The 26,169-nt window shown below is 36.0% G+C and overlaps 2 protein-coding genes across 3 annotated transcripts in view; one reads left to right on the plus strand and one right to left on the minus strand.

Moving 5' to 3' along the window:
- Nucleotides 1-230: 230 nt before the first annotated feature.
- On the minus strand, nt 231-852 carry LOC111079325. Its single transcript, XM_022374474.2, has 2 exons — nt 566-852; nt 231-499 (listed from the first exon to the last, which is right to left on the minus strand). Exons 1-2 carry the CDS (start codon nt 717-719, stop codon nt 342-344), a joined length of 312 nt encoding a protein of 103 aa, XP_022230166.1. The 5' UTR covers nt 720-852; the 3' UTR covers nt 231-341.
- A 5,458-nt stretch (nt 853-6,310) lies between these two features.
- The window catches only part of LOC111079321, a 38,630-nt gene continuing 18,771 nt past the window's right edge, over nt 6,311-26,169 (plus strand). The window contains exons 1-3 of one of the 2 annotated variants that reach the window (XM_022374470.2): nt 6,311-6,615; nt 13,034-13,362; nt 24,062-24,158. In XM_022374470.2, coding sequence (XP_022230162.1) covers nt 13,341-13,362; nt 24,062-24,158 — 119 coding nt within the window. In that variant the 5' untranslated portion in view covers nt 6,311-6,615; nt 13,034-13,340. The remainder of the gene's footprint in view (nt 6,616-13,033; nt 13,363-24,061; nt 24,159-26,169) is intronic. The other variant, XM_022374471.2, reaches the window with a different exon arrangement.

The raw sequence follows: 26,169 nt of genomic DNA on the forward strand, positions 1-26,169 counted from the left end.
ATATCCCAAGGTTAAAGGGTTGTTTTGCTACAAAAGTGAGTTTCTGAGAGGAGCATTATATCGATATTTTTTGTTGTTATACGGGTTAAGCTCTAGGCTTTTGGTTGGCTATGGCCGACGCATTCCAAATACCTACACGGAAGAGCATTTTGGAAGGTTGATGACTGATAGTTTTTGAACATCTGTTCTTGCATTTTCATAAGCCTGCTTTGCATTATTAGCTTGTTCTCGAGTAGCGAGCTGTGAGGTGATTCTGGTTCTGGACTGGTATAGTTTGACGTGTGGTCTTGTGGTTCTCTTCTCCTTGTAAATTGGCTTTGGCTGGGGAAATTAAACTCAGTCTACGCCATAATCCCGTCCACAAGAAAATTTATCTTGTCGAGACCCAAGCAACAGCAGGCGATTCTCTGATCGACTTTTCTGTTCGCCTTTTGAGGGAATCCATTTGCCGATGGAATGAGAGAAGTGCAGCCGAAAATTGCTAATCGGTAGTGGCGAGCTGGTCAGAGCAACTTTTGAAGTTCTAGCAGGCAAACTATATGTCTTTCGACGCGAGTACACTCACCGGATAATCCTCCAAATTCCCGCATCACAAAGATAAAGATCTCCACACGTATATGCTGCGGTAACTTCAGCTCCTTCCGTACTCCTTCCCGTTTCTCACACCAACTAACTCCTCTTCTTTTCTCGCAATTGAACGAGGGCTCTCCTTCGGGCATCGCAGCGCTGCCTGCCGTAAAACTCGCGTGGTTCTCTCCCCCTCTCGGCGCCCTTCCGTGGCATCCTTTTATTGGCGCTGGGCTCTCAAGCAGCGTCAGCAAATGTGCATTTCTCTGACGAGGTCCACCGAGACCAAAAAATTATATATTTATTTATAGAAGGACGTCTCCAAATAATTGTGTTGCGATTTTATAATCTAAATTTAATGAACAAAAATATAATTGACATATAGTTTCATTAACTTTGATGTGAAAACCTACTCAATTAATCACAAGCTGGCTTTTTCGGTCATTTTTTTTGTTTTGTTTTCTTTATGTTTTCAATTACAATTATCTCTAGTACCCTCTCCATACTGAACCCTTCCCTGGGGAACGGTGGGATGTGAAGCACCGATACACACTGACACCATCCACCATACATGAAAAACAGCTGGATGAGCATAAAATAACTAAGATTTGTGAGGAAAATATTATTGTTTATTGAGAGAGAATGGATAATATTTTGGCAATTGTGTTGGCTGTCGTTCAACAGCCCCATAATATTATTTTGCTCAAGTTAATAATGTTGTTACAAATGATTTCATGAGTCGAAAACTAATTATTTCGACGAGGCCTGGCGTAGATATGTAAATGAATGATATGTTCGATTCCAGCCGCTATCATGGACGGGACAATTAAGTTTCAATATTATTTGAAAAGACCGACGAATCCAATTTTTTTTTATTGTATATTTAACCAAATAAGTTTTTTTTTATTTTCGTAGTAGAAACCCCCAAACATTAAAATATATATGTATCTCTATATATATAAATGGGATTTCTTCCGAGGTCCCTGCAAACCCTCGATACTCTCCTGCCAAATATAAATTAAAATATTTTACATTTCAGCAGACCACTTCAACTGGCTGCCTGTTTTTTTAATGGCTTTTATAGGCTGTTTACATTGGGGCTGCGTCATGCTTCTTGGCGTCTTGCCGGAGACGCAGTTTTTTTACATAGGTTAAGCATAGGACCCTAGTGGTGGCGAAAAGTTGCGTCAGTTTCTGATTCATGTGCGTCTATTCGATATATTCGATTGCTTTTGCTCATTTTTGGGATTTTCTGCCTATCAGCGCAACTATCACCACTAATAACAACAAAAAATTTTAGATCAAAAATCAAATTTTGGCGCTAAAAATGTATGATTGTGCAAAAAGGTGAAAATATACATAAAGTCATTAAATAAAATACTTGAAACTGATTGTATTATTATCATATGAAATTTTTCTGACCCCCTGATGCCATTAAGACACTGCTGGAGACGAACTTCGGTGGTTTTCATAATTTGAAGAAGAACTCCCACAAACTCTACAATGAAATGTCTGAAAATAATATTTAAATATGAGAATCAATTCTTTTTCGTCCATTTTCCTGACGTCTTGCTTAATTCTGTTGATTTTCAAAAATTTGTGTATCTTTCCTTGTCATCAAACAACCAAATCCAAATTCAAGACGCACGTCTCCCAATGTAAACGCCTTTTGTGCTTCATTGCGTCTCTGCCGATATCGATAGCAGACGCGCCCAGTGTAAAAAGGCTATTAAATTATAATGCATAGGAATAAGAAGAAAATGCATATATCCTTTATTCATATTACATATAAAAGTTTCTCTTTCTTCAAGTATTATTTATTCGAAAACAAAAACCGGAAACAGCTAATGGACTGTGTGGAGTTGTTTTTCCCATTTTCCTGTCTGTCATTGTTTACATTTACGTAGCATTTCCATTTTTTCGTTGTGAATGTCAAATATTTATGATTGCATTTGAAAATGATCGAAAAGAAATAAAAAAAATAAATATTTAAATAATGAAGACAAATAGAATCTAATAAAGGCAGCTATATGAAGGACAGTTATATGGATATTATAACTTAATGTACAATTTAAGTATGAATTTAAAACAAATATTGTTTTCAAAAAATGTTTTCTCCGCGCTATGATGCGGGGTTGCACGGGAGGCGTCGCCATCTGCTGCTGCTGATAGCCAGGCACATTCCTTTGGCAATCAAATATTGGCGAGCCAGGATATGCCTGGGTAGGAGCGGGTCCGGGGGAAGAAATACATTTCATAAACTTTGTTTACTTTAAAGCCAAACTGTTTTCTAAACTGTTTGCTAGCAAACAAATTTCATATATTCTTTTAGCGGCCAGCGGTGTGACCAGAGGTGTGCACTGCATTCCGTACGGCTACACTGCTCCGACAGCTGCTTGGTTTTGTTTAAAGTTGATAAAATGCACTTCTTCGGTTGGGGTCGCTCTTCCCCAGGCATATCCTGGGCTCCCCAATATTTTATTGGCAAGGTATTACCTGTCTGACTATCAGCAGCAGCAGATGGCGACGCCTCACGTGCCGACCACCGTGAAGAAAAAAAGTTTTGAATACAATATTTGTTTTATATTTATGAAAATTAATAAAAATAATATATTATAATATCCATATAATTGTCCTTCATATTTGTCTTTGTCTTCATTATTTTAAGCTTTAAACGAAAAATTCCTGCCACAGTTTTTTATACCCGTACTCAAAAAAGAGTTAAGGTAGTTGTATTTGTATTTGTGGTAAAAGTGGATTTATGCAACGCAGAGAAGGTAACGTTTCCGACCCCATAAAATGTATATATTCTTGATCAGCATCAATAGCCGAGTCGATAGAGCCATGTCTGTCTGTCTGTCTGTTCGTCTTGATGAGCGCCTGGATCTAAGAGACTATAAGAGCTAGAGAAACCAAATTTGGTTTCCAGACTCACGTGATACAAGTGTATTTCGCCCGCCCCTTTCCGTCACCACAAAGGACGAAAATCTGTGGCAGGCACAATTTTAAAGATACGATAAAACTTAAAACGCAGTATCGTAGAGAATGCCCATATTTACCAGATTGCCAAATCAGAACGGATCATAATTATGGCCAGAATGAAGAAATTAATTTTCAGTTGCTTCCCCCGCCTCCACCAGGTAGAGACCCACTACTCATTCACTTTCTCGCTCGCACACTCTGCCGCGTTCAGTGCGTGAGCGCCCTCTAGCGACAAAGATGTAGAATCTAAATGGTACAATTACAATCAACATGTTAGATGTAGAATATACATTGTAGATGTACATAGATAACAGATGTAGCAAAATAATGTAAAATGTAAATTATAAAATTCTGAAAAATCAAGCTCAGAGGCGTCCCCAGAAGCGACTCACACGTTCCTTCTCGTTTTTTATTTAATGCGTGTATTTGGTTGAGAAACTGCATAATATCGTTGTTAATGGTAATGTAGTACAAGTAAACAATATTTAGACCACTGTGCATCTTCAACGAGCTGCCTATCACTTTTGGAAGAAATTGGTCCTCTGCAAAGGGCCACCATACCACCATGTAGGTGGTAGAAAGCCGTTGGAAAGCTCCGTGCTTACTTCTCCTGAATGCATTGTTTCTTTGAAGGAAAAAGCAGCAAAGAAAGATTTGAAGCTATAAAAATATGCAGGCATCTGTTTCTGCCAGAAAAAGCGTGGGCGGCAGGCATCATTAGCCAAACCAGCAGCTAAGCGAAACAAGGCTCTTTTGGACGATGATTAGGATTTTTGCATCATCTGTCTGCTAGAATGTGCAAGAAGAATGTAATAAATGTAATCGTCTGGTGCATATGAAGTGCTTTCATATGCGTACAAGTAACTTAACTTGCAAGCATTGCGACTCTAATTCCGATGATTGATGTCAAAAAGGGTCATCCTTCTATTTCTTTATGCCAGTAGGCTCGATTTCTCGTTATTTTTGGTGTTTTTCTTTCATATTTTGTAATTTTTAGTGGATTTTTCAGGGTGGTCCACAACTAGGATTATATTTTTTTTCTCGAAAAAGGTTACTTCACTAAATACTTGATACAATTTTTCTGGATGAAGGAATCAATTTAGTTATTCATTGATAGTTAGCTAATACCTCTAGCTTTAAATTGGTACACATATGTTTGTATAATATGCAATTGGTCAAAGGTTATGAGGAAAAACAAAACTATTTCCACAACCGGACCCTCTTTCTTACTATGCAATAGCAAGGAACACGTGTCTAGGGATCGCACCTTATGCCCAGTATGGGGTAAAAGAACAAATTTTCCAACGGATCCAACCGGATTTTACACCCAGGTGATCATGACAAAACTTCCTTTACGTCAAACGTGTGCATACTTTTTGAGCAAACTATGAAAACATTTGTAGTCATTTGTAATTCTACCAGATGGCATCGCTTCAAAATGCCAAAACAAAACTAACAAAAAATTTCTTCACATTATTGCCATTGCATTTATGTCAAAAACCCCTGTTCGGCTAAGCGCAGACCCACGCCAGCTCAAATAGAAGCCTAGCGATCATTATACCAAAAACTGGTAACTGTAATGAACTAAATTAGCAGTAGTTTGAGAAGACAATCACAAAAACCACATACGTATCGTCTGAACGTGAAAACGAGTCCGATGCGCATCTGAGAAGCCTTCCCTGCAAGGTTTGTATTCTAATATGTTGCCTCCGTAGTTCTTCGATGGCCAACAGTCTCGGTAAAAGCATTTAATTAAGTTTACCTTAAAATTCACATGTGTGTTATTTTTTAGCAGCTGATTGCTGCCATGCATGGAGAGTTGCCAGACAACTGCTAGAGTTGCCGAGTACATTGTTTTAATTGACTCGATATGGAATGTTGTTTTGCTTTGAAATTAAAAAGTACAGCTTTGAAAAATCAATTATTTTATACCATAAAAGAAAAAAATAAAAACCAATTGTTTTGATATGATTTAAATAGTAAAACTGCGAAATTAACCCTATTCGAATTGAATCGTGAAAGGTGTCAGCACTAGCCTTAGTTCGAATTTGGTTTGTGACAATGCTAACAAAAATTAAATCGCTCGGAATTCTGTGGCACGGCGGAATTTTTGAAGCGGAAATCCTCTGTGCGGTTTCCCATTTCACTAGTGATTTCTGTGGCACCCCTGTATATATTGTAATATCCATATAATTCTCCTTCATATAATGCTGCATTAATTAGATTCTATTTGTTAGTTATATAGTTAGTTAGTTATATATTTCATTTGCTTCGTTTTTGCTGGCAAAATATATCAAATTGGACTTGTGGACTATCCTCTGGGAATTCTTTTATGAATATTGCACACGCTGTTGGCTGACAGCCTTTCGACTGTTCTGTACTCAGAAAAAGAGCCCAAAGTATACAATGCTATGGCTGAAACAATAAATTCTCCCCGTCAATGTTGACCACATTATTATCATCATCCATGTCCAGCAAAATGCTTAGATTGTGCAAGAATAAATAAATACATTTTTTGGTGCTGAATCAAATTCATAACCATTGCAATAAAATTAATAATTATTTGTATTATAGTTTGCATCAGTTTTTTTTCATGGATGGTGAATGGTGCCAGTGGGAATCGGAGTTTCATATATTTTAAAAATTCCCACCGTTCCTCATAGATGTGCTGTGTGGCTATAGGCTATAACTTCTCGCCATATGTACATATTACATATATGAAAAATTATCTTGTTAGATTGCTATGGTAAGACGTGAACACCCGTAGCTATTTTGTGTCTTCACCTTTTAAATAAAATATGTATTTTTTTGCACTGCGGTCATACTGAACAAAGAAAATTTCGTTCGTTTTAACATTTTTATGGAAATATTTACCCAAATCGCTTAAGTTAATGCAAGTCACTTGATGTGCTTTGACCACTTTGAGTATTATATTCTAAAAATTTTACGAAATAAAGAAGGTAACAATATAGCATATAAATTCAAATTAAACACAACCTCAAAATGTGGCGTGGCTTTTACACAAATTTTTGTACATACACATACATATATGTGTCGAGTTTATAAGTGAGTTCTGTGATTAATTTTTCTCAATAAGTTTTGTACATAATATATTGGGAAGTGTTCAAGTATATTTTTATATGGAGATGGGCCATAGTCCTATGAGTAAATTAATAAATGCATCTGACTAAATTAATAAATATTTTGCATATCCTTATTTAATGCTGACTTTGTATACATATAAGCATATCACATTTCTACAAACAAAAGAATACATTTACATATGTATGTATGTACGTCCAAACAGTGTATGAAAAATTGTATGGCTTAGCCTCGATTACAGTCATCATTACATCGTCGTACACATTCCTCCAGTGAAAGCAGTACATACAATTGTGTTCAATGAAATAGTGCCGCACCTCATCACTTTCAAAACTCTTTTTGAGACACTTCCAGTTATCCAAATTGAACAAACGATACCTTTTTAAATAGACTGGACTGTTAGCATTAGAAAACATTAGAAAAAAATATCCATACATTTGAGTTCCATCTTCTTGTTTTACATGACATAACCCAAATTCCCATGAAATATGCTGTTCAATGAAATAGTAGTGTTTTTTAGAAAATTAAAAAAAACAACGAAACTCAAATAAAAACATATATCTCATGTTCTTCATGTTTCTTGAGCTTTAATATGTAGTTTTTTATCAATTTGGTTTTCATTGCGAACTTGCACCGGCCGAACATGGGTCATTAATCTCTTGCCAACGCTTCAATAGAATTTGAGCCAATAATCGTTGAACCACTTGCTAAAATTTTGCTCTGGCTGACGGATTTGCAGTTGCAACAATGTATTTGGTATTTCAGCATAAGATTTCGATGAGATTAATATCCAGTTGGACAGTTGGCCATGGCAAAACGTCGATCTTTTCCGATAAAAATCAATTCCTAGCGAGCTTTTCTGGGTGTTTCAAGTCATTATCCGGTTAAAAGATCCTTTTAACAGGAATTTTTCAACTGTAATATGAATGTTATGTATTCTAAAGTATGCCTACATACACAGTTTTCCTCAATACTATATTATACTCAAATGCTAGGCTAAAAAGTACTAGCTCATATGAGCTGGGCCCCATAAGGCTCAGCCTAGCATGCCCAATGCTATATTTTTCATGATTTTAGGTGGTAATCGGATTTCTGTGAATGCCAAACATATTCTTTTGAGTCTATCTTACCAAAAAATACAACTTTACTATCATCAGTCAAAAGTATTTTTGTCACTGTGACACAGGACATTCCACAGCGTGTTTCCAAACTGAAGTCGTGCACCCATGTACTCTCAGACCCAAACGCGGAGCTTTATGGGACTTCTTGCACTCAAATAATGTTTAATCAACCGTCTTCGAACTGTCTCATAACTGACAGAATGATTAAAAATGTTGTTCATACTTTTTGAGGATATTGACAGACATGGTCTTGCCTTCGACAATCGCCGACCATCCTCTAAAAAATAAGTTTTTCGCATACAAAATTGATTTTTAGTCGAATTCTTACATTTAATTGGGTTAAATAAAATAGTGAGAGTGCATACAGCTTAGTTTTCAATCCCATTATACCTCCTTCCTTAAGTTTTTAGTTTAACTCTTAGGTCTCCTCTTCTGGACCGAGAAATGATTTCTTCAACGCTTCAAAATCAAAATTACCGCAATATCCAAAACTTTCTTTCATCAAATTATTCGATATCTGAATTGAGCTTGCGGATGGTGACTTATTTAAATTACTTTGCTTTGCATTTTGCATTTTTTTAAATAAATTTAACCCAGCGCTACTATTTCATTGAACAGCAGATATCATGAGTAGTTGTCTAAAGTCATGAAAAACAACAAGATGGAATGCAAATGTAACGGAGTTTCTTCATGTTTATAATGCTTACTTTTCAAATATCTCAATAAGAGTTTTGAAAGTAGTGAGGTGCGTCATTGAACACAACTGTATGTACTAGCCAAGACTACCATTGCCAAGATGAGGCACAAAAGAACCGTTCTATGGCGGGGTTTGTCTTGACGCCCCTTAGATAGAGGGCGCGCGCGGGTGTTTAGTTCCTCGTCGCTGACCGTGACCTCTTACATCGACTTTGCTTTCTTTCTTAGCTTAGTTTGCAAGAACCATTATTTGCCCTTATTTGGTTATATGTTCATTCGTATGTATGAATTCTTGGTGAGTCCTTTTGACTGTTTTCATCTTCTAACTGCGCACAGTGCAATATGGCCGAGAAGTGGATTTTTTGTTTGTCAGAGTATAAAAATATATTGATACAGAACTGAAAATTTGCATATTTGGTAATATTAAAATAATTAAATAGAAAAAAAGTTAAAAAAAGGTTATATTCGAAACAGCTTGCACCGAATGGGTTTCCCGACTTTTCCTGATAGTCGGCATCCTAGAGACTGTATTTTTGTTATCCCAAAATAAAAACGAGAAGGAACGTGTGAGTCGCTTCTGGGGACGCGACTCTACTTATACCCGTACTCAGTCAGCATTTACATTTTTGAGCATATAATTATTTAGAATTAAAAAAAAAAAACATTTGACATTTTACATTTTTTTGCTACATCTGTTATCTACATCTACATATACTATGTATATTCTACATCTAACATGTATATTCTACATGTACCATTCATATTCTACATCTCCTCCGCTAGGGGTTGCTCGCGCACTGAACGCGGCAGTGTGCGAGCGAGAAGGAAAATGAGTTGCGTTGTCGTGGGCGGCAGGGGGAGGGGAAGCAACTGAAAATTAATTTCTTCATTCTGGCTATAATTATGATCCGATCTGATTCAGATTCGGCAGTCTGGTAGATATGGTCATTCTCTACGATACTGCGTTATTAGTTTTATCGTATCTTTAAAAGTGTGCCTGCTACAGATTTTCGTCCTTTGTGGCGTCGAAGGTGGCGGGGTGAAATTTTGAAATAGACTTGTAGCAGTGTGATATCACATGAGCCTAGAAACCAAGTTTGGTTGCCCTAGCTCTTATAGTCTCTGAGATCCAGGCGACAAACAAGACGGACAGACAGACATGGCACTATCGACTCGGCTATTGATACTGATCAAGAATATATATACTTTATGGGGTCGGAAACGTTCTCTTCTCTGCGTTGCACACTTCCACGTTTTACCACAAATCTAATTTACCCCTTAACTCTTTTTTGAGTACGGGTATAAAAACGAGGGGGAACATTGTGAGCCGCGACTAAAGCCTCGCCACTACTTTTATACCAGGTACTCAGTAGTCAGTTAGAGTTGAGGTTATTTTATGTTAATATTTTTTTTTTTGCTACATCTGTCATTTGCATATTTCTCTCTTCTCACACCACAGTTTGAAACAAACTTGATTCAATGTGAAGTCACAGGACTTTGCACACAAAATTTGGTTGCTTTAGCTCTTATAGTGTCCGAGATCTAGGCGTCCAACAAGACGGACAGATGGACAGACAAACATGGCTATATCGACTCAGCTATTGACTTAATTATCTTCACGAAAACAAGAATTTTTATACCCGTACTCAAAAAGAGTTAAGGGGTATATTAGATTTGTGATAAAAGTGGATGTGTGTACCGCAGAGAAGGAAACGTTTTCGACCCCATAAAGTATATATATTCTTGATCAGCATCAATAGCCGAGTCGAGTCTGTCTGTCCGTCTGTCCGTCCGTCCGTCTTGTTTGACGCCTGGATCTTAGAGACTATAAAAGCTAGAGGAACCGAATTTTGTTTCCAGACTCATGTGATATCACACTGCTACAAGTGTATTTCAAAATTTTGCCCCGCCGCCTTCCGCCCCGACAAAAGACGAAAATCTGTGGCATGCACCATTTTAAAGATACGATCAAATTTAAAGCGCAGTATCGTAGAGAATGACCATATCTGACAGATTGCCGAATCTGAATTAGATCGGATCATAATAATAGCCAGAATGAAGAAATTAATTTTCTGTTTGTTCTTCCGCCCCCTCCTGTTAGAGACCCGCTACCAATCTCTTTCTCGCTTTCACACTCTGCCGCGTTCAGTGCGCGAGCGCCCTCTAGCGAAAAAGATGTAGAATATAAATGTTACATGTAGAATCTACATGTTAGATGTACATGTATGCACTGTAGATGTAGATAGCAGATGTAGCAAAAAAATGTAATATATATAAAATTTTTTTTTTATTCTAAAATTCTAAAAAATCATGCTCAAAAATGTATATACTGACTGAGTACGGGTATAAGTACAGTCGCGTCTTTTGAAGCGAATCATACGTTCCTTCTTGTGTTTATAATATTTTGGGTTTTTTTTAGTTTTGGTTAATGAATTTTAGCTCGAAAGTTTCTCCATATATTTTAATCAGCAATACCTAATTAATGCACCTATAAACAAAGAAAGAGGACACAGGATATAATTTTTTTTTCGACTTTTCCTGAGTTCCTGCTTGACGGTTTGCCGCACAGTACTTGGGGACTTGGATAGTGGGATCTCTAGTCCAATACCAGGAGTGTCTACACTCAAAACGATTCATTTTTGTTTTATCTGAACCATATAAAGTTATCCCACAAACCAGTCACCAAACCAACTTGAGGTCACCATCACGCACGGTCACGGTTCAATTATGTTTTGGGGGTGTTTTTATAAAAATGGAGTTGGTCCCTTGGTGTTAATTGATGGAGTAGTATGAAAGGAACAATATTTAAGCACTCTGCAACAAATTGGATGCTATGGCATCCACCACAATCTCCCGATACAAATCTTATTTAAAAATGTATTGAGCCATCTAATATCGCAGCTGGGGAAATATGCGGTCTCTCCAAGTGCAATGATGGAGTTGTGGGAGAGGAAAACGATTTATGGTATGCTATTCCCCATGCAATGGTGCAACGCTACATCCGCAAAATGGCAAATCGCATAGGAAAACTAAAACAATTAAAAGGGCTGTGGACACATTATTAAAAAATTATTAATAAAAATATTTGCCTTAAATATAGCCGCAGTGGCATATTTCTTTCGGCGTATCAAAACTTCAAATTTTCAAAAAACCTAGTTAAATGATTCACCAACAAAACAAGATCTTTAGCATGCCTAAAACAGAAGATAAGATACAGATCGTTGAAGCGAGAGTACTGAATTAGTGTTACAGTGTTGCTCGTCAGTGTATTAGGTACTAGGTGGCTAGTACTTACTCTTACTCTTACGAATACCGGAGCACGTATAAACGAATCCAAGGTAACAAAACTAGGGGGTGGAAATCCTTTTGGATTTGGAAAAAAAATGTTTGTCCCAGCCTAATATACATATATATTATATATATATATTATTATATAGTATATATTATATTATATATATATATATTGTTATATATTACATATATGTATATATTTAACAAAAAATTGTAATCAAGAAAATTCAAACAACATTTTTTTGTTGAATGAGTTGGATAATTGGTGAAATCTATTGCATTAATACCATTCATATCGTCACTAATCAGTTTTTGGCGGTAAAAAACCTGTTCAAGTTTTTGCGAACAAGTTAACTAAATATATCATCCTCAGCTGAACTTCTTGATTTTCGCCAATCGTTAATTTTTTAGCATATTTTTTTTAACTAAAAAAAAAAAAATCTTATTATCAATATGAAATAGTTTCTAAGTTTCAATATTATTTGAAAAAACCGACGAATTAAATTTTTTTTAATGTATATTTTGAGCTAGCGAGCTTTTTCACTAGCTGTTGAATTTAGATTAAATTAAGAAGTCGAGCGACTCAATATACTTAATGTGTGTACAGTTTTTCTTGTTAAGTAGGCGAAATATGTGGTGTGCAGGTGTAGCGAAAGTAAAATCGAGATGTACCGGTTGATCAAATCAAAGCGATGAATTGATGACGCAGGGTCTGTTCAATATGCGAGAAAAGTGAGTGATAGATCAAGACGGTAGAGTGCGATAATGATGACGATCAATTAAAGACTGACGAAGGGCAGGCTGGCCGAATTGCCCGTGCCCTAATGCAAGCGAGAGAGAGAGCAAAAGAAGCGATAGAAGCTCGGGCTGCTGCTGAGCCGAGTACGAGCGATAGATAGAGAGAAAGAATGCGAGAGAGCAGCATAGATGAAGAGAACGATAGCGAAGGCGAACAAAAGCTGGTAAATTTGTTGGTCAAATTTTGGCCCAGCCTAATATATATAATATAAAAAAATAAATATATAGAAATCTTTTGACCAAAATTGGTATATTTTCGCCAACGCTTTTGGCAGTTCTATTATAAAGCAATATATAGCATATAAGCAGATAGAAAATTTAAGAATTCAGCAAAAATCATAAGCTCACTGATATACTGAATGAGTACGGTTATAAAAGTAGAGTCGCGGCAACAGCAGTGACACAATGTTCCCCACTCGTTTTTAATTAAATTGAATATTATTATATATTTAACACTTAATTTTTCTCTCTTACAGAATTTTTGCATAACCAACGGAAAAGTACAAACGTTTCCACGTTTACTATTTCAAATGCTTAAACACTGAAATACTACCACAAATAAATTTCTTCAGAATTCTTTGTGGCAAATCACAATAACTAAATATATTTCAGCACTTAATAGAAACATTAAATAACTGCGATTGGTTTGACATTGATTTGTACTTATGTATACCAAGTCATCCTGCAAGTGACTTTCTAAAGGGATATCGAGCTCAATTACTTACGTGTTTTATTCGTGAGCTGGCATTCCGCACCCCAAGGAGGGGAAAGACAATATCTTATATGACTTTTGAACGATTAAGTGGTAAGTTTTAAAGTGAATTGAAGAATGTGTTCGATTGATTTTTTGATTTTATGGTAAATACACTATAAATGACATGGTACTTGGACTTGTTACCAATTTTATTTTATATTCGAATTTTAATAACCCACGAGTAACGACCGCTTTAAAATATTAACACTTGTATATTCGCGTTGATTTCACTACTTGACAAAATCGAACTTTTTATTTACGCTTCAAATAAAGCCGACTTTTTCTGATGACTTTTTCTTTAATTTTGTTTTAAAGAACTATGGTTTTTTTCTATGGGAGGTTCGGAAATAAGAACCGGAAATTTTATTGCATTGACGAATCTGAAATTAGAACCTCTCGTTCTAATTTCTGGAAGAATTTCCTTAATACATGCACTGTTTTGCCTCTTCGGTTGACTTAAAAATAAAAATGGTAGTCGCCGAGTTATTCGTGGTGTGTACAATTCGGTCATGTGCATATGTAATTTTATTCGCTTGTAGAAACTTGTGTTAGTTGGTGGTCAAAGTGATCAAAGGTCAAAGCGAAAATTAAAAAACTAAAATTAAAAATTAAAAAAAAAAATCAAAAATAGTTTTATGTTAAAATAATTCTTGCGTAACTAGCTTTTATCATTTTGTGTGCAAAAAAAATATTTTCAGATATCATAATCACCTTAGGAACAAAGTGGTTCTAATTTCCGAGCTTCCACTGTATTTTATTTCAATGCTTTCAGAGGTAGCGCTTCTTTTTATCACATACACTTATGGACAAAATAATAGGTGTGCTTTTTTTTCTTTTTCAACTTTTAATTTCTAGTTCATATCTTCTCTAATCTCAACAAATCAAAGTGTTTTCAAATCTTATATTAATTGTCTTTAAAGAAAAAGTAAAAACAGTTTCACAAACCCTTTAATTTACAAGAAAATTAAATATCTCCTTAAATCCGTCAATTTTGGCTGGACATGTTTAAATGTTTAAATTATATTTTAGGTCCTGTTTTATATTAAATTGAGTGTCTGGCAGCTAATACCCGGTATATCCGCCATTATTTTGCAGGGATTTCTCCATTCGTCTTGGCATGGAGGATATTAACTTGCGACAAGTTCTAATTGGAATGTTGTACCTCCTCTTTGGACAATATCCCAAAGTTGATTTTTATTTTGTCAAAAAGTCTTTCCGACCTCTCTTTTGAGTTCACTCCAGAGATTCTCGATTAGATTTAGGTCCGGGGATTGACTTGGCCACCCAAGAACATCCACACTTTGCTCTCGGAACCAATCCTTTACTACTCGAGAGGCGTGCTTCGGGTCATTATCCTGCTGGAACTTCCATAAAAGTGGCATATTATTCTCGGCATATGGTAGCATCACCGTATCCAATAGATCTTTGTATACGAATCTGTCCCATATTCCGTCAATACGATGAATTGGACCAACACCATACCATGAAAAGCAGCCTCATACCATTAGGCTACCACCTTCATATTTCAAAGTTTTACATGTGTACCTGGGATCAAATTCTTTGCCTTTTGGACGACGAACATTCCTTTTCGCATCATTTCCAAATAAATTGATCTTGGTTTCGTCGCTCCAGAGGATATTAAGCTATTTTTTCTCACCCTCCGGTCCGCACCAGGCTATACGATCTAGTGCAAATTTTTTCTCCATCTGTAATTTTGCCGAACAAAGCAAAGGAACCCTGCGAGCAATCCTACCTGGTAGGTTTGCTATTGCCAATCGTCGCCGAACGGTCCGTGATGACACAATATTCCCAATTTCGTTGGCAATCGTCCTGGAGGACTTGAACGGGTCGCATTTAACCAACTGAACCATGCGATCGTCGGGTTTAGATAATGATTTTCTGGGTGCTCCCCTAGTTTCACCTATTTTTTTCGATTTTATGGCATTGGTTACGTTTTGAGATCGTTTCATTAACCTGGCAATGGATTTATAAGTTTTACCCTCATTTCGGAGTCGTCGAATGAGCCTTCTCTCCTCCACACTGCAGTGACGACCACGGCCTATCTTATACAATTTTAATGGTTGCTAAGTCAATATTTAGTTATATTTTCCTAATACTTTACCTTCTGCAACCAAATAGTTATCTTAATAAGCTACAGGTTGCGTCATACACCTATTATTGTGTCCTGCCAAAATTTACCGATTTAGGGAAATATTTAAATTTCTTGTAAATTAAAGGGTTTGTGAAACTGTTTTTACTTTTTATACCCGTACTCAAAAAAGAGTTAAGGGGTATATTAGATTTGTGGTAGAAGTGGATGTGTGTAACGCAGAGAAGGAAACGTTTCCGACCCCATAAAGTATAGATATTCTTGATCAGCATCAATAGCCGAGTCGATATAGCCATGTCTGTCTGTCCGTCTGTCTGTCTGTCTGTCTCGATGAGCTAGGGCAACCAAATTTGGTTTCCAGACTCATGTGATATCCCACTGCTACACGTGTATTTCAAAATTCCGCCCCGCCCCCTTCCGCCCCCACAAAGGACGAAAATCTGTGTCAAGCACATTTTTAAAGATGCGATGAAACTAAAAAACGCAGTATCGTAGAGAATGCCCATATCTACCAGACTGCCGAATCTGAATCAGATCTGATCATAATTATAGCCAGAATAAAGAAATTAATTTTCAGTTGCTTCCCCTGCCCCCTCCTACCAACTACACTACTCGACAAAACCGAACTTTTTTTTTCCTCAAGGATCCAAACCGACTTTTTCTGATAGATATGGGGCTTTAAAATTTTTTAAAGAATTATGGTTTTTTTTCTATGGCAGAACTTTTTTTTGAAGAATTTTTGAAGTCTGGTATTTTTTTTTTAAGCTTTTTTCAGACGTAGCGATAGTTTTTTTCACATAACTTTAATATCTTACGTCTGGTTGTACAGAACTTTGCTATTTTGAAAAGGTAATTAAAACAGCTAGAAGTTGAGCCTAAATACTTTGCGATTTCAGCTTACCGTCTGGGAAATATAAAGCATTGAAATGCAAAAATGATGATTTTTGTGCGGTATTTTTTACGAAATTTTGACTTTAAAAACTCAGGAAAAGTCGAAAAAAATTATATCTTGTGTTCTCTATTTTTTTGTGTATAGGTGCGTTAATTTGGCGTCCTTTAAGGTATCGCTCATTAAAATCTATGGAGAGACTTTGGAGCTAAAAATTCAACGTGAAGACAACTTAAAGCGCGTGCAATGGGAAAAAAACTATCGCTACCTCTGAAAAAAAGCTAAAATAAAAAAAATACCAGTTTTCAAAAATTTTTCAAAAAAAAGTTCTGCCATAAAAAAAAAAAAAAATTTCTAAGCCCCAAATCTTTAATAAAAAGTTGGTTTTGTTCCTTGAGGAAAAATCGTGTTGACTAGTGTTATCTTTTCAAAATAGCAAAGTTCTTTACAACCAGACGTAAGATACTAGAGCTATGTGAAAAAAACAAGCGCTACCTCTGAAAAAAGCTTTAAAAAAAAATACCAGTTTTCAAAAATTCTTCAAAAAAAAGTTCTGCCATAGAAAAAAAAAAATATCATCAAACCATTTCTAAGCCCCAAATCTTTAAGAAAAATTTCGTTTTGTTCCTTGAGGAAAAATCGTGTTGACTAGTGCTACCAGGCAACTAATTTTCCTTCTCGCTCGCACACTCTGCCGCGTTCAGTGCACGAGCAACCCCTAGCGGAGGAGATGTAGAATATAAATGGTACATGTATAATCTACATGTTAGATGTAGAATATACATAATATATGTAGATGTAGATGTAGATAACAGATGTAGCAAAAAAATGTAAAATTTTTTTTTTTAATTTTAAAGTTCTGAAAAATCATATGCTCAAAAATGTATATGCTGACTGAGTACGTAGAGTCGCGTCCCCAGAAGCGACTCGCACGTTCCTTCTCGTTCTTAATATAATTAATAATTAATAAAAATTAATATAAGATTTGAAAAAACTTTGATTTGTTGAGATTAGAGAAGATATGAACTAGAAATTAAAAGTTGAAAAAAAAAGGACACCTATTTTTTTGTTCATAAGTGTAACTTAAGTATTTTCCATCTGGTTGTAATGAACATTATAAAAAGCTGATATTAAGCGTTCAAATGCAAAAATGATCATTATTGTGCGAAGTTTCTCTGAAAATTTTCGGTTATTAAAAACTCCTGAATAGTCGAAAAAATATATATCCTGTGCCCTTATATTTTTTGTGTATTGGTGCATTAATTAGTCGTCGTTTAATGCATTGTTCATAAATATCTATAGCTAATCGGCTGGGCTAAACTTGGTTGACCAACCCTACAAAAAATCGAATTTTAGCGTTTGGAGCGTTGCTGCCCTAACGTCGCGGGCCATTTCATAATTTTTACTCAGACTCTGCAGCGCAGATATCCACAAAAAATAATAGGTTAAGAAAATGTTACCACCTTTCACAGGATATTTGATTCGTGGTGATAGAATAGATATACATACGAGGGCGGATCAATAAGTCCGTGAACTTTTGGTTTAAAAACAGATTATTGGATAAACAAACATTTTATTTTTCAACATCTCCAATTTTTGTATCATTTCCAAAAAAAAAAAGATTTGTCGAGGTTCTTAAAATAGAAATTTTTTGAGAGATGACATCATCATTGGACTCAAATTCCTTTCCGCCGAGTAATTTTTTCAGGTTTGGAAACAAAAGATAGTCACTAGGTACTAAATCAAGAGAATGGGGTTTGTGAAGGAGAAATTCGTAGCCCAAATCATGGATAAATAAAATAGCTTTTTTCTTGGCCAAGTGCTGTCTTTTCTTTTTCAAATCCTCGCATTAAATCGATCCAATATTTTTTCATAATATTCGCGATTGTCTCTTTTACCCTTTCTGAAGAGAATCAATGTGGTTAATACCGAGAGCATTCCAAACGAGAAGGAATTTAATTAATGAATTAAATTTGTTTTCGCTTCTTTGGACGCGACTTTACTTTTATACCCGTACTCGTAATTTCTTCATTCTGGCTATAAAATTGATCCAGTCTTAATCAGATTCAGCATTTTGATAGATATGGTAATTTTCTACGATGCTGCGTTTTTAGTTTTATCGTATCTTTAAAATTGTGTCTGCTACAATGGGGTTGGAAACGTCGTTTCCTTCTCTGTGTTACATACATCCAATTTTACCAAAAATCTAGTATACCCCTTAACTCTTTGAGTACGGGTATAAAAACCCATTTTGGCCTTTTTTTGCCTAGATGACCCTGTGAAACCTACTGTTTTGACTGCTTTGATTTTTTGTGTGTTTTGGTGGATCCACGGTTTAGTCACGTTTACGAAACGGCGAAAAAACTCGTCGTTATTGTGGTTAAACAAAGCCAAACACTCCTTCGAAGTTGTCTCACGAGTTCGATTGTGGTCGATTGTGAGCAAACGCGGCAGCCATTTTGCGGAAAGCTTTCTCATACCCAAGTGATCATTGAAAATTAAAACCACTTAGCCATTTGTTGCATATGGCTTCCAGAATATCTTGCAAATTAAATCTCCGATCGGCAAACACCATATCGTGAATATCAAGCTTTTCCTTGGTTTCAGTTGTGGTTTCTTTTCTGCAAAAAATAAGCACACGAAATAAACTTTTTTCCATTTTTTCAACAACGCACGGGGAAGCTTGGTATCAATGGCTTTAAATCACAAAAAAAAACTGGGGCAGCTTCTTCCAATTTAGACAGGAATCAGCTAATAATTGCTTTTGGACAGACAAATTATTACCATATCAATTAAGTGGCGGGAAGTTCAAAATGTCAGGGACTTATTGATCCGCCCTCGTATATCTGAAGATATAGCGACTCAAAGTTGAAGTTTTTACCTGTTTTCATGTTTCTTCAACTTTGGCATTTTATACCCGTACTCAAAAAGAGTTAAGGGGTATATTAGATTTGTGGTAAAAGTGGATGTGTGTAACGCAGAGAAGGAAACGTTTCCGACTCCATAAAGTATATATATTCTTGATCAGCATCAATAGACGAGTCGATAGAGCCACGTCTATCTGTCCGCCTGTCTGTCTGTCTGTCTCGATGAGCGCCTAGAGACTATAAGAGCTAGGGCAACCAAATTTGGTTTCCAGACTCATCTGATATCACACTGCTACAAGTGTATTTCAAAATTTCGCCCCGCTCTCTTCCGCCCCCACAAACGACTAAAATCTGTGGCAGAAACAATTTTAAAGATACGATAAAACTAAAAACGCAGTATCGAAGAGAATGAATATGTCTATCAGATTGCCGAACCTAAATCAGATCGGATCATAAATATAGCCAGAATGAAGAAATTAATTTTCAGTTTCTTCCCCCGCCTACTTCATCCAGAGACCCGCGGCTCATTCTATTTCTCGCTCGTACACTCTTCCGCGTTCAGTGCGCGAGCGCCCTCTAGCGGAGAAGATGTAGAATCTGAATGGTACCTGTACCTAAATATTAGATGTAATATGTAATATACATTGTAGATGTGGATAACAGATGTAGCAAAAAAATATTAATTTTTTTTTAAATTCTTAAATTCTAAGAAATCATAATCTCAAAAATATATATACTGACTGAGTACGGGTATAAGTAGAGTCGCGTCCCCAGAAGCGACTCAGACATTCCTTCTCGTTATTTTTATTTTTAATAGAATATAGTATTTACTTTATGTTGTTCTACCAGTTTCAAACGGTTGTTTTGAGCATATTTTTGCGGACACTTTAAAAAGTTTGTTACTGTACTTCGATGACGCTTTATTGTTTTAGCAATATCACAAACTTTGACCCCACAATCAGCCATCGTTTTGATTTTAACCTGCTCTTCCTTCGAAAGTTCGTTTCCGCGGGGCATTTTAAATGAATAGTAATTTAAATTGAATTAAAATCTTAACTGTGCACAACGATTACACAGTAAATACGTTTTCCCTAAATTAGACAAGCTACTTAATAGGTTTTTTCCGCGAGATCCTTAGCGTGTCCCACTCAAAAAGTAAATGAGTAAGTTTGCACAAATATCCACTTTCGTTGAAATTCTCATTTTTCATTCTTCTCAATGCTAACGGTACTAGAGATGAAAAGCTGATAAGAAATAAATGCATGACAAAACATCACGAAGAATAATAGAAAAAACATGTATACTCGAAAAGAAAATGCCGCTGTTATTTAAGTCGGGAGATTGACTTGGCCACTTTAAAACGTCAATTTTTTGTTCCTCAAAAAAGTTGGTCAAAAGCCTTGATGTATGCTTTGGGTCGTTATCTTGTTGAAACACCCAACGCAAAGCATATTTTCTTCAGCATAAGGTAACATAGCACTCTCCAATATGAATTTGTATACCTCAGCGTTCATTTTGTTCGTTGTCTGGAAAAGAGGACCTACGCCGTACCAGGAGAAGCAGCCCCATATCATTATATTGCCACCTTCATGTTTGACAGTTTTTTTTGCTGAAACGTGGATCAAATTCCTTTCCTTTAGGGCGTCGTACATTCCATTCCCAAATAAATTTATTTTTGTTTCGTCGCTCCACAAAATGTTTCTTCACTTTTTCTCTCCGTCACATCCTGCCCAGTCTTTATGAATTTTAGCAACAGTTAGCCTCATGGCTATATTTTTTTGGCGCATAACCTTTCTTGCTATTTTTCCCGGAAGATTGGCTTGTTGTAGCCGTCTACGGATCGTTGGAGCACTAACTTCTTGTCCGATTTCTGCTGCAAACGCCTTTGACGACTTAAATGGGTCGTTTTTGCTCAGAGATATAATGTAGTGGTCAAGTGTATTTCTTGATTTCTGTGGTCTTCCGCGAGTTTCCTGACTAGGTTTCCTTTTTAATGTATTTTTAACAAAATTATGAGATCTTTTCATTAATTTTTCAATAGCCCGAAGAGATTTCTTCTTCTTTTCTCAAACTAAGAGCCAATCGGGCTTCCTCCTCTTTACAATGAGAATTTCGATCCATTCTTGTAAGGAACAAAAAATGATTTGTTTTTGTTTTGACTTAAGTAGATGAAATTTAACCTAAACGGCAAAACAAGCAAGAATTTCTAAATTATTTACTTGAAGAATTGAAGAATTACTAATACTGTACCTATTATATTGATCATCCAAAATGTGTGGTCAACTCACATTCTCGATAAAAGCTCTGTTATCAGGGGGTTCACCTATTTAATTTTTTTTGTCAAGAAGTTGCCACATATTGACAAACAAAAAATACCAACAACAAATTTTTTGTCAACTCATAAAGTACGATAAATCTGATTTAATTGAAAATTTTCAACGTGTACCTATTATGATCATATGTGTAGATCATTAGAAATAAGACTGACCTAATCTTAATTTTCTTTGAAATCGAAGATAAAACGAGAAGGAACGTGTGAGTCGCTTCTGGGGACGCGACTCTACTTATACCCGTACTCAGTCAGTATATACATTTTTGAGATTATGATTTTTTAAAATTTTAGAAAAAAAGTACATCTTTTTGCTACATCTGCTATCTACATCTACATATACAATGTATATTCTACATCTAACATGTAGATTGTACATGTTCCAATTAGATTCTACATCTCCTCCTCTAGAGGTTGCTCGCGCACTGAACGCGGCAGAGTGTGCGAGCGAGAAGGAAAATGAGTTGATGGGTCGTTGGCAGGAGGGGGCAGGGGAAGCAACTGAAAATTAATTTCTTCATTCTGGCTATAATTATGATCCGATCTTCGGCAATCTGGTAGATATGGTCATTCTCTACAATACTGCGTTTAGTTTCATCGCATCTTTAAAAATGTGCTTGCCACAGATTTTCGTCCTTTGTGGGGGCGGGGCGAAATTTTGAAATACACTTGCAGCAGTATGATATCACATGAGTCTGGGAACCAAATTTGGTTGCCCTAGCTCTTTTAGTCTCTGAGATCCAGGCGTCAAACAAGACGGACAGACAGACATGGCTCTATCGACTCGGCTATTGATGCTGATCAAGAATATATATACTTTATGGGGTCGGAAACGTTTCCTTCTCTGCGTTACACACATCCACTTTTACCACAAATCTAATATACCCCTTAACTCTTTTTGAGTACGGGTATAAAAAGATTTTTCAAGTAAAAATACACCAAGTGCAGCTGCGGAATCCATCCATACGTATAATTTTTTATTCAATTTTGCAGGGCGGTATTGGAAAGGAATAAAAGGTCAGCGATGCCCAGGCCCATTGCCCTCTGAGCCCTTTTGTTTTTGTAATTGCCTTCAGCATAGGAAACCAATTCTTGTATGCATACACAGTTTGTGCAGTGTGCCAGCATACCGAAAGCCCAACACATGCAAACATCTTTGTGTGTATGCGATCCGTCCAGCAAAAACCGGGTTTGTCTCTTCTCTGATTGGTGTTAACCCGACTTTTCTTATGATTTTGTTGTTATCTTTTCTTCGAATTTGCACTGTTCCCTTATTGGTATTTGTGTTTTTGTTTGTGAGTTTTGGTGAGTTCCCTGCCGTAAGCTGACTTTGGGCATCGCTGCTCTAGGTCATACAAATTATGATTTGTAGTATTTGTGTCTAATTACACTACCCGACACGATTTTTCCTCAAGGGACAAAACCAACTTTTTCTTAAAGATTTGGGGCTTAGAAATGGTTTGATGATATTTTTTTTTTTTATGGCAGAACTTTTTTTTGAAGAATTTTGAAATTTGGTATTTTTTTTAAGCTTTTTTCAGAGGTAGCGCTTGTTTTTTTCACATAGCTCTAGTATCTTACGTCTGGTTGTAAAGAACTTTGCTATTTGGTTTCCACACTCATGTGATATCACACTGCTACAAGTGTATTTCAAAATTTCACCCCGTCCCTTCCGCCCACACAAAGGACGAAAATCTGTGGTATGCACAATTTTAAAGATACAAAGATAATCTAAAGATAAACTAAAAACGCAGTATCGTAGAGAATGCCCATATCTACCAGATTGCCGAATCTGAATCAGATCGGATCATAATTATAGCCAGAACGAAGAAATTAATTTTCAGTTGCTCCAGAAACTTTGGAGCTAAAATTCGTTAACCAAACTTAAAAAATGAACAAAAATACCTGTTGGAAGGTTGTGGGCCCAACTGCCAATTGGGAGCAAAGGAACGCGATCAGGTACCAAATGTACAACCCTTGTTCATTTGCTTTGTTCCCAATTGGCAGTTGGGCCCGCCGCCTTCAAAAATGTATTTTTTGTTCATTTTTTCCATATTTTAGGTTTGGTTAACGAATTTTAGCTCCAAAGTCTCTCCATAGATTTTAATTAGCGATACCTTAAACGACGCCAAATTAACGCACCTAACACAAAAAAATACCGCACAAAAATCATAATTTTTGCATTTCAATGCTTTATATTTCCCAGACGATAAGCTGTAATCACAAAGTGGTTGGGCTTATCTTCTAGCTGTTTTAAGTTATGTGAAAAATACAAGCGCTACCTCTGAAAAAAACTTTAAAAAAAATACCAGACTTCAAAAATTCTTCAAAAAAAAGTTCTGCCATAGAAAAAAAAAACCATAATTCTTTGAAAAATTTTAAATCCTCATATCTATCAGAAAAAGTAGGTTTGGATCCTTGAGGAAAAAAAAAGTTTAATTTTGTCGAGTAGTGTTATAGGTTAGCTTTGATGAAACAGAACTGTGTTAGTTCTGTCTTCAGTTCGGTTATGAACGATCTGTCTTTTACCTTTTAATGTGTTATTATTCTTTTAGAAAAACCTGCGAAAAAAAGCGCACCTCCAATTCCACAAAAGCGGAATAAAAGTTTCGAGCTGTGTATGAAAAACCAGAGGCGAACTATAAGTCACCGGTAAGTAAACTTTTCAACAGCATATAAAGTTTCGCTTTTATATTCCACATTATCAGGCAGTCTCCGGTTTTCACATTCACAAAAAATTTCCAATTTATTTTTTAAAACGAAAAGTAAGGCGCTCCCGCGCTCGCAAAACAAAAAAATTCCTGAAAGAATTGGTCTGTGCAACATCAAATAGGGAATTGGCACTACTTAGTGGGTATCTTAACAGTACAGGACACACTTATGCGTGAACACACTTCTGCGGATACCAAAACGCGTCAAAACTAAAAGTATGACTTTTGGCTGAAAAAGTAAAACTCAAAAGTAAGTAAAAACCGGAGCCTGCCTGATTCAGGCACAATCAGGATTAAATGTCTGCTAGAATGCACAAATTTATGTAGATCGCAGAAGCTCTATCTTTTAGTTGCAACATCTACGATGAAGTTATACTACCATGTTAGTTTGGACGAACGTTTATGTCTGCATTAGTCTTTGCATAAGTGCAAAAACATATTTTTTATAACTGTGATGTCACAAAAAATCTGGTTGCACTAGCTTTTATAATCTTAATATCTACGCTCAATTGATGGTGGATGTTAGAACTAATTAAGGCTTTCCATCCATCCATATAGTACAGATACCAGCTATGCCTTCCACCTCTTGAAATTTAACCGTCGCACAGCGGTGACTCAGTCGAAAAGAGGTGGCAAATGTGACTTTCTAAGTGAGCGAGCGCTTTGAATATTTGACAGAGCACTTTCCAGGGCTTATACAAATTTTCTAAGTCAAAACTTCCATTTAAATGATTATTCGCGTTTTATATGATTAAATGAATTGAGTTGTCAAAGATTTTCGACACAAAATACGATTACACTAGCTCGAATAATCTCTGAGAACTGGGCGGCAAACAAAGTTACATCGGAATACCTATGGATGCTGTTAAAAAAAATACAATATGTAATTTAAATTAGTTTTGGCTGTTACTTCTACACGTTTTTTGTATACCGCTGTAAAATTAGAGTACTGGGTATAAATATCCGTGGGGTACGTAGGTTGCAGCACAATGGTAGGGAGCTGGAGTTTGTCAAGGTACATATATATATATTGGATACATCAAATTAATGGCATAATAGTTTGACTTAGCTGGAATTTGTTGGAAACGGCAACTGTTTCATGGGGACGTCAGGTCAATGCATGGTTCCAAGATCATAACTTTGACATCGTTGAGTAACCAATGGGTGGGCCGAAAGTACCAAATTTTTAAAAACTTCAATCAGCCCATTGATAGAATGTTGCATTAAGGGAATAGAAATCGAGGGCAAAAATAACGTTTGACTCTCGGTCATCGAAGTCAATATATTATCTTTTTAACAATTTAGACAAATTTTTTGGTATATGTTCAATTTTCGAACCATTCTCTTTTTCCCTCGATTTATATTTCCTTAAGGAAACTTTTTATTTAAAATTTCTGATAAAATAGGAGCTGAAAAAATAGTGATTATTATTATTTATATTAATGTTTTGGTAATTGTTCGATCAATAGGCCTATTCTGTTAAAATCGCGAAAAAATACCCTCGATGGACCGCGACTTCACAGCCTGCAAAGCGGTTTTTACGTACATATGTACACTACTGGTCAAAATAATAAGTACAGAGGCATCATGCTGATTTGTTATGAAATATCTCGAATGTTTTTGAATGTATGACTGTCAATTGTTTATATTTTTAAAGATTACAGTTTTGCCAAACATTTAAATCAAAAATGAAAGTTGGGAGCACCCTTAATTTAATTCTAAGCTTAAATTTGTGCTGGATGGCCATTTTTAGTGTGGTTAAAATAATAAGTACACTGGAGGTATTTATAAATTTTTAAGGATTTAATTAGGATTTGCTTAAAGGATTGTTGGTTTTTATTGACTCCTTGCAATTTAAAGTACATAAGAGAAAAAAATATTTCCTTATATGGGCCAAAAAAGCATTGTTCTGCTGAAGAAATGAAGATTGCCTTAATTAAAAAAAAAAAAGT

Source organism: Drosophila obscura, unplaced genomic scaffold (genome assembly GCF_018151105.1).
Source record: "Drosophila obscura isolate BZ-5 IFL unplaced genomic scaffold, ASM1815110v1 contig_58, whole genome shotgun sequence".
NCBI lineage: Eukaryota > Metazoa > Arthropoda > Insecta > Diptera > Drosophilidae > Drosophila > Drosophila obscura.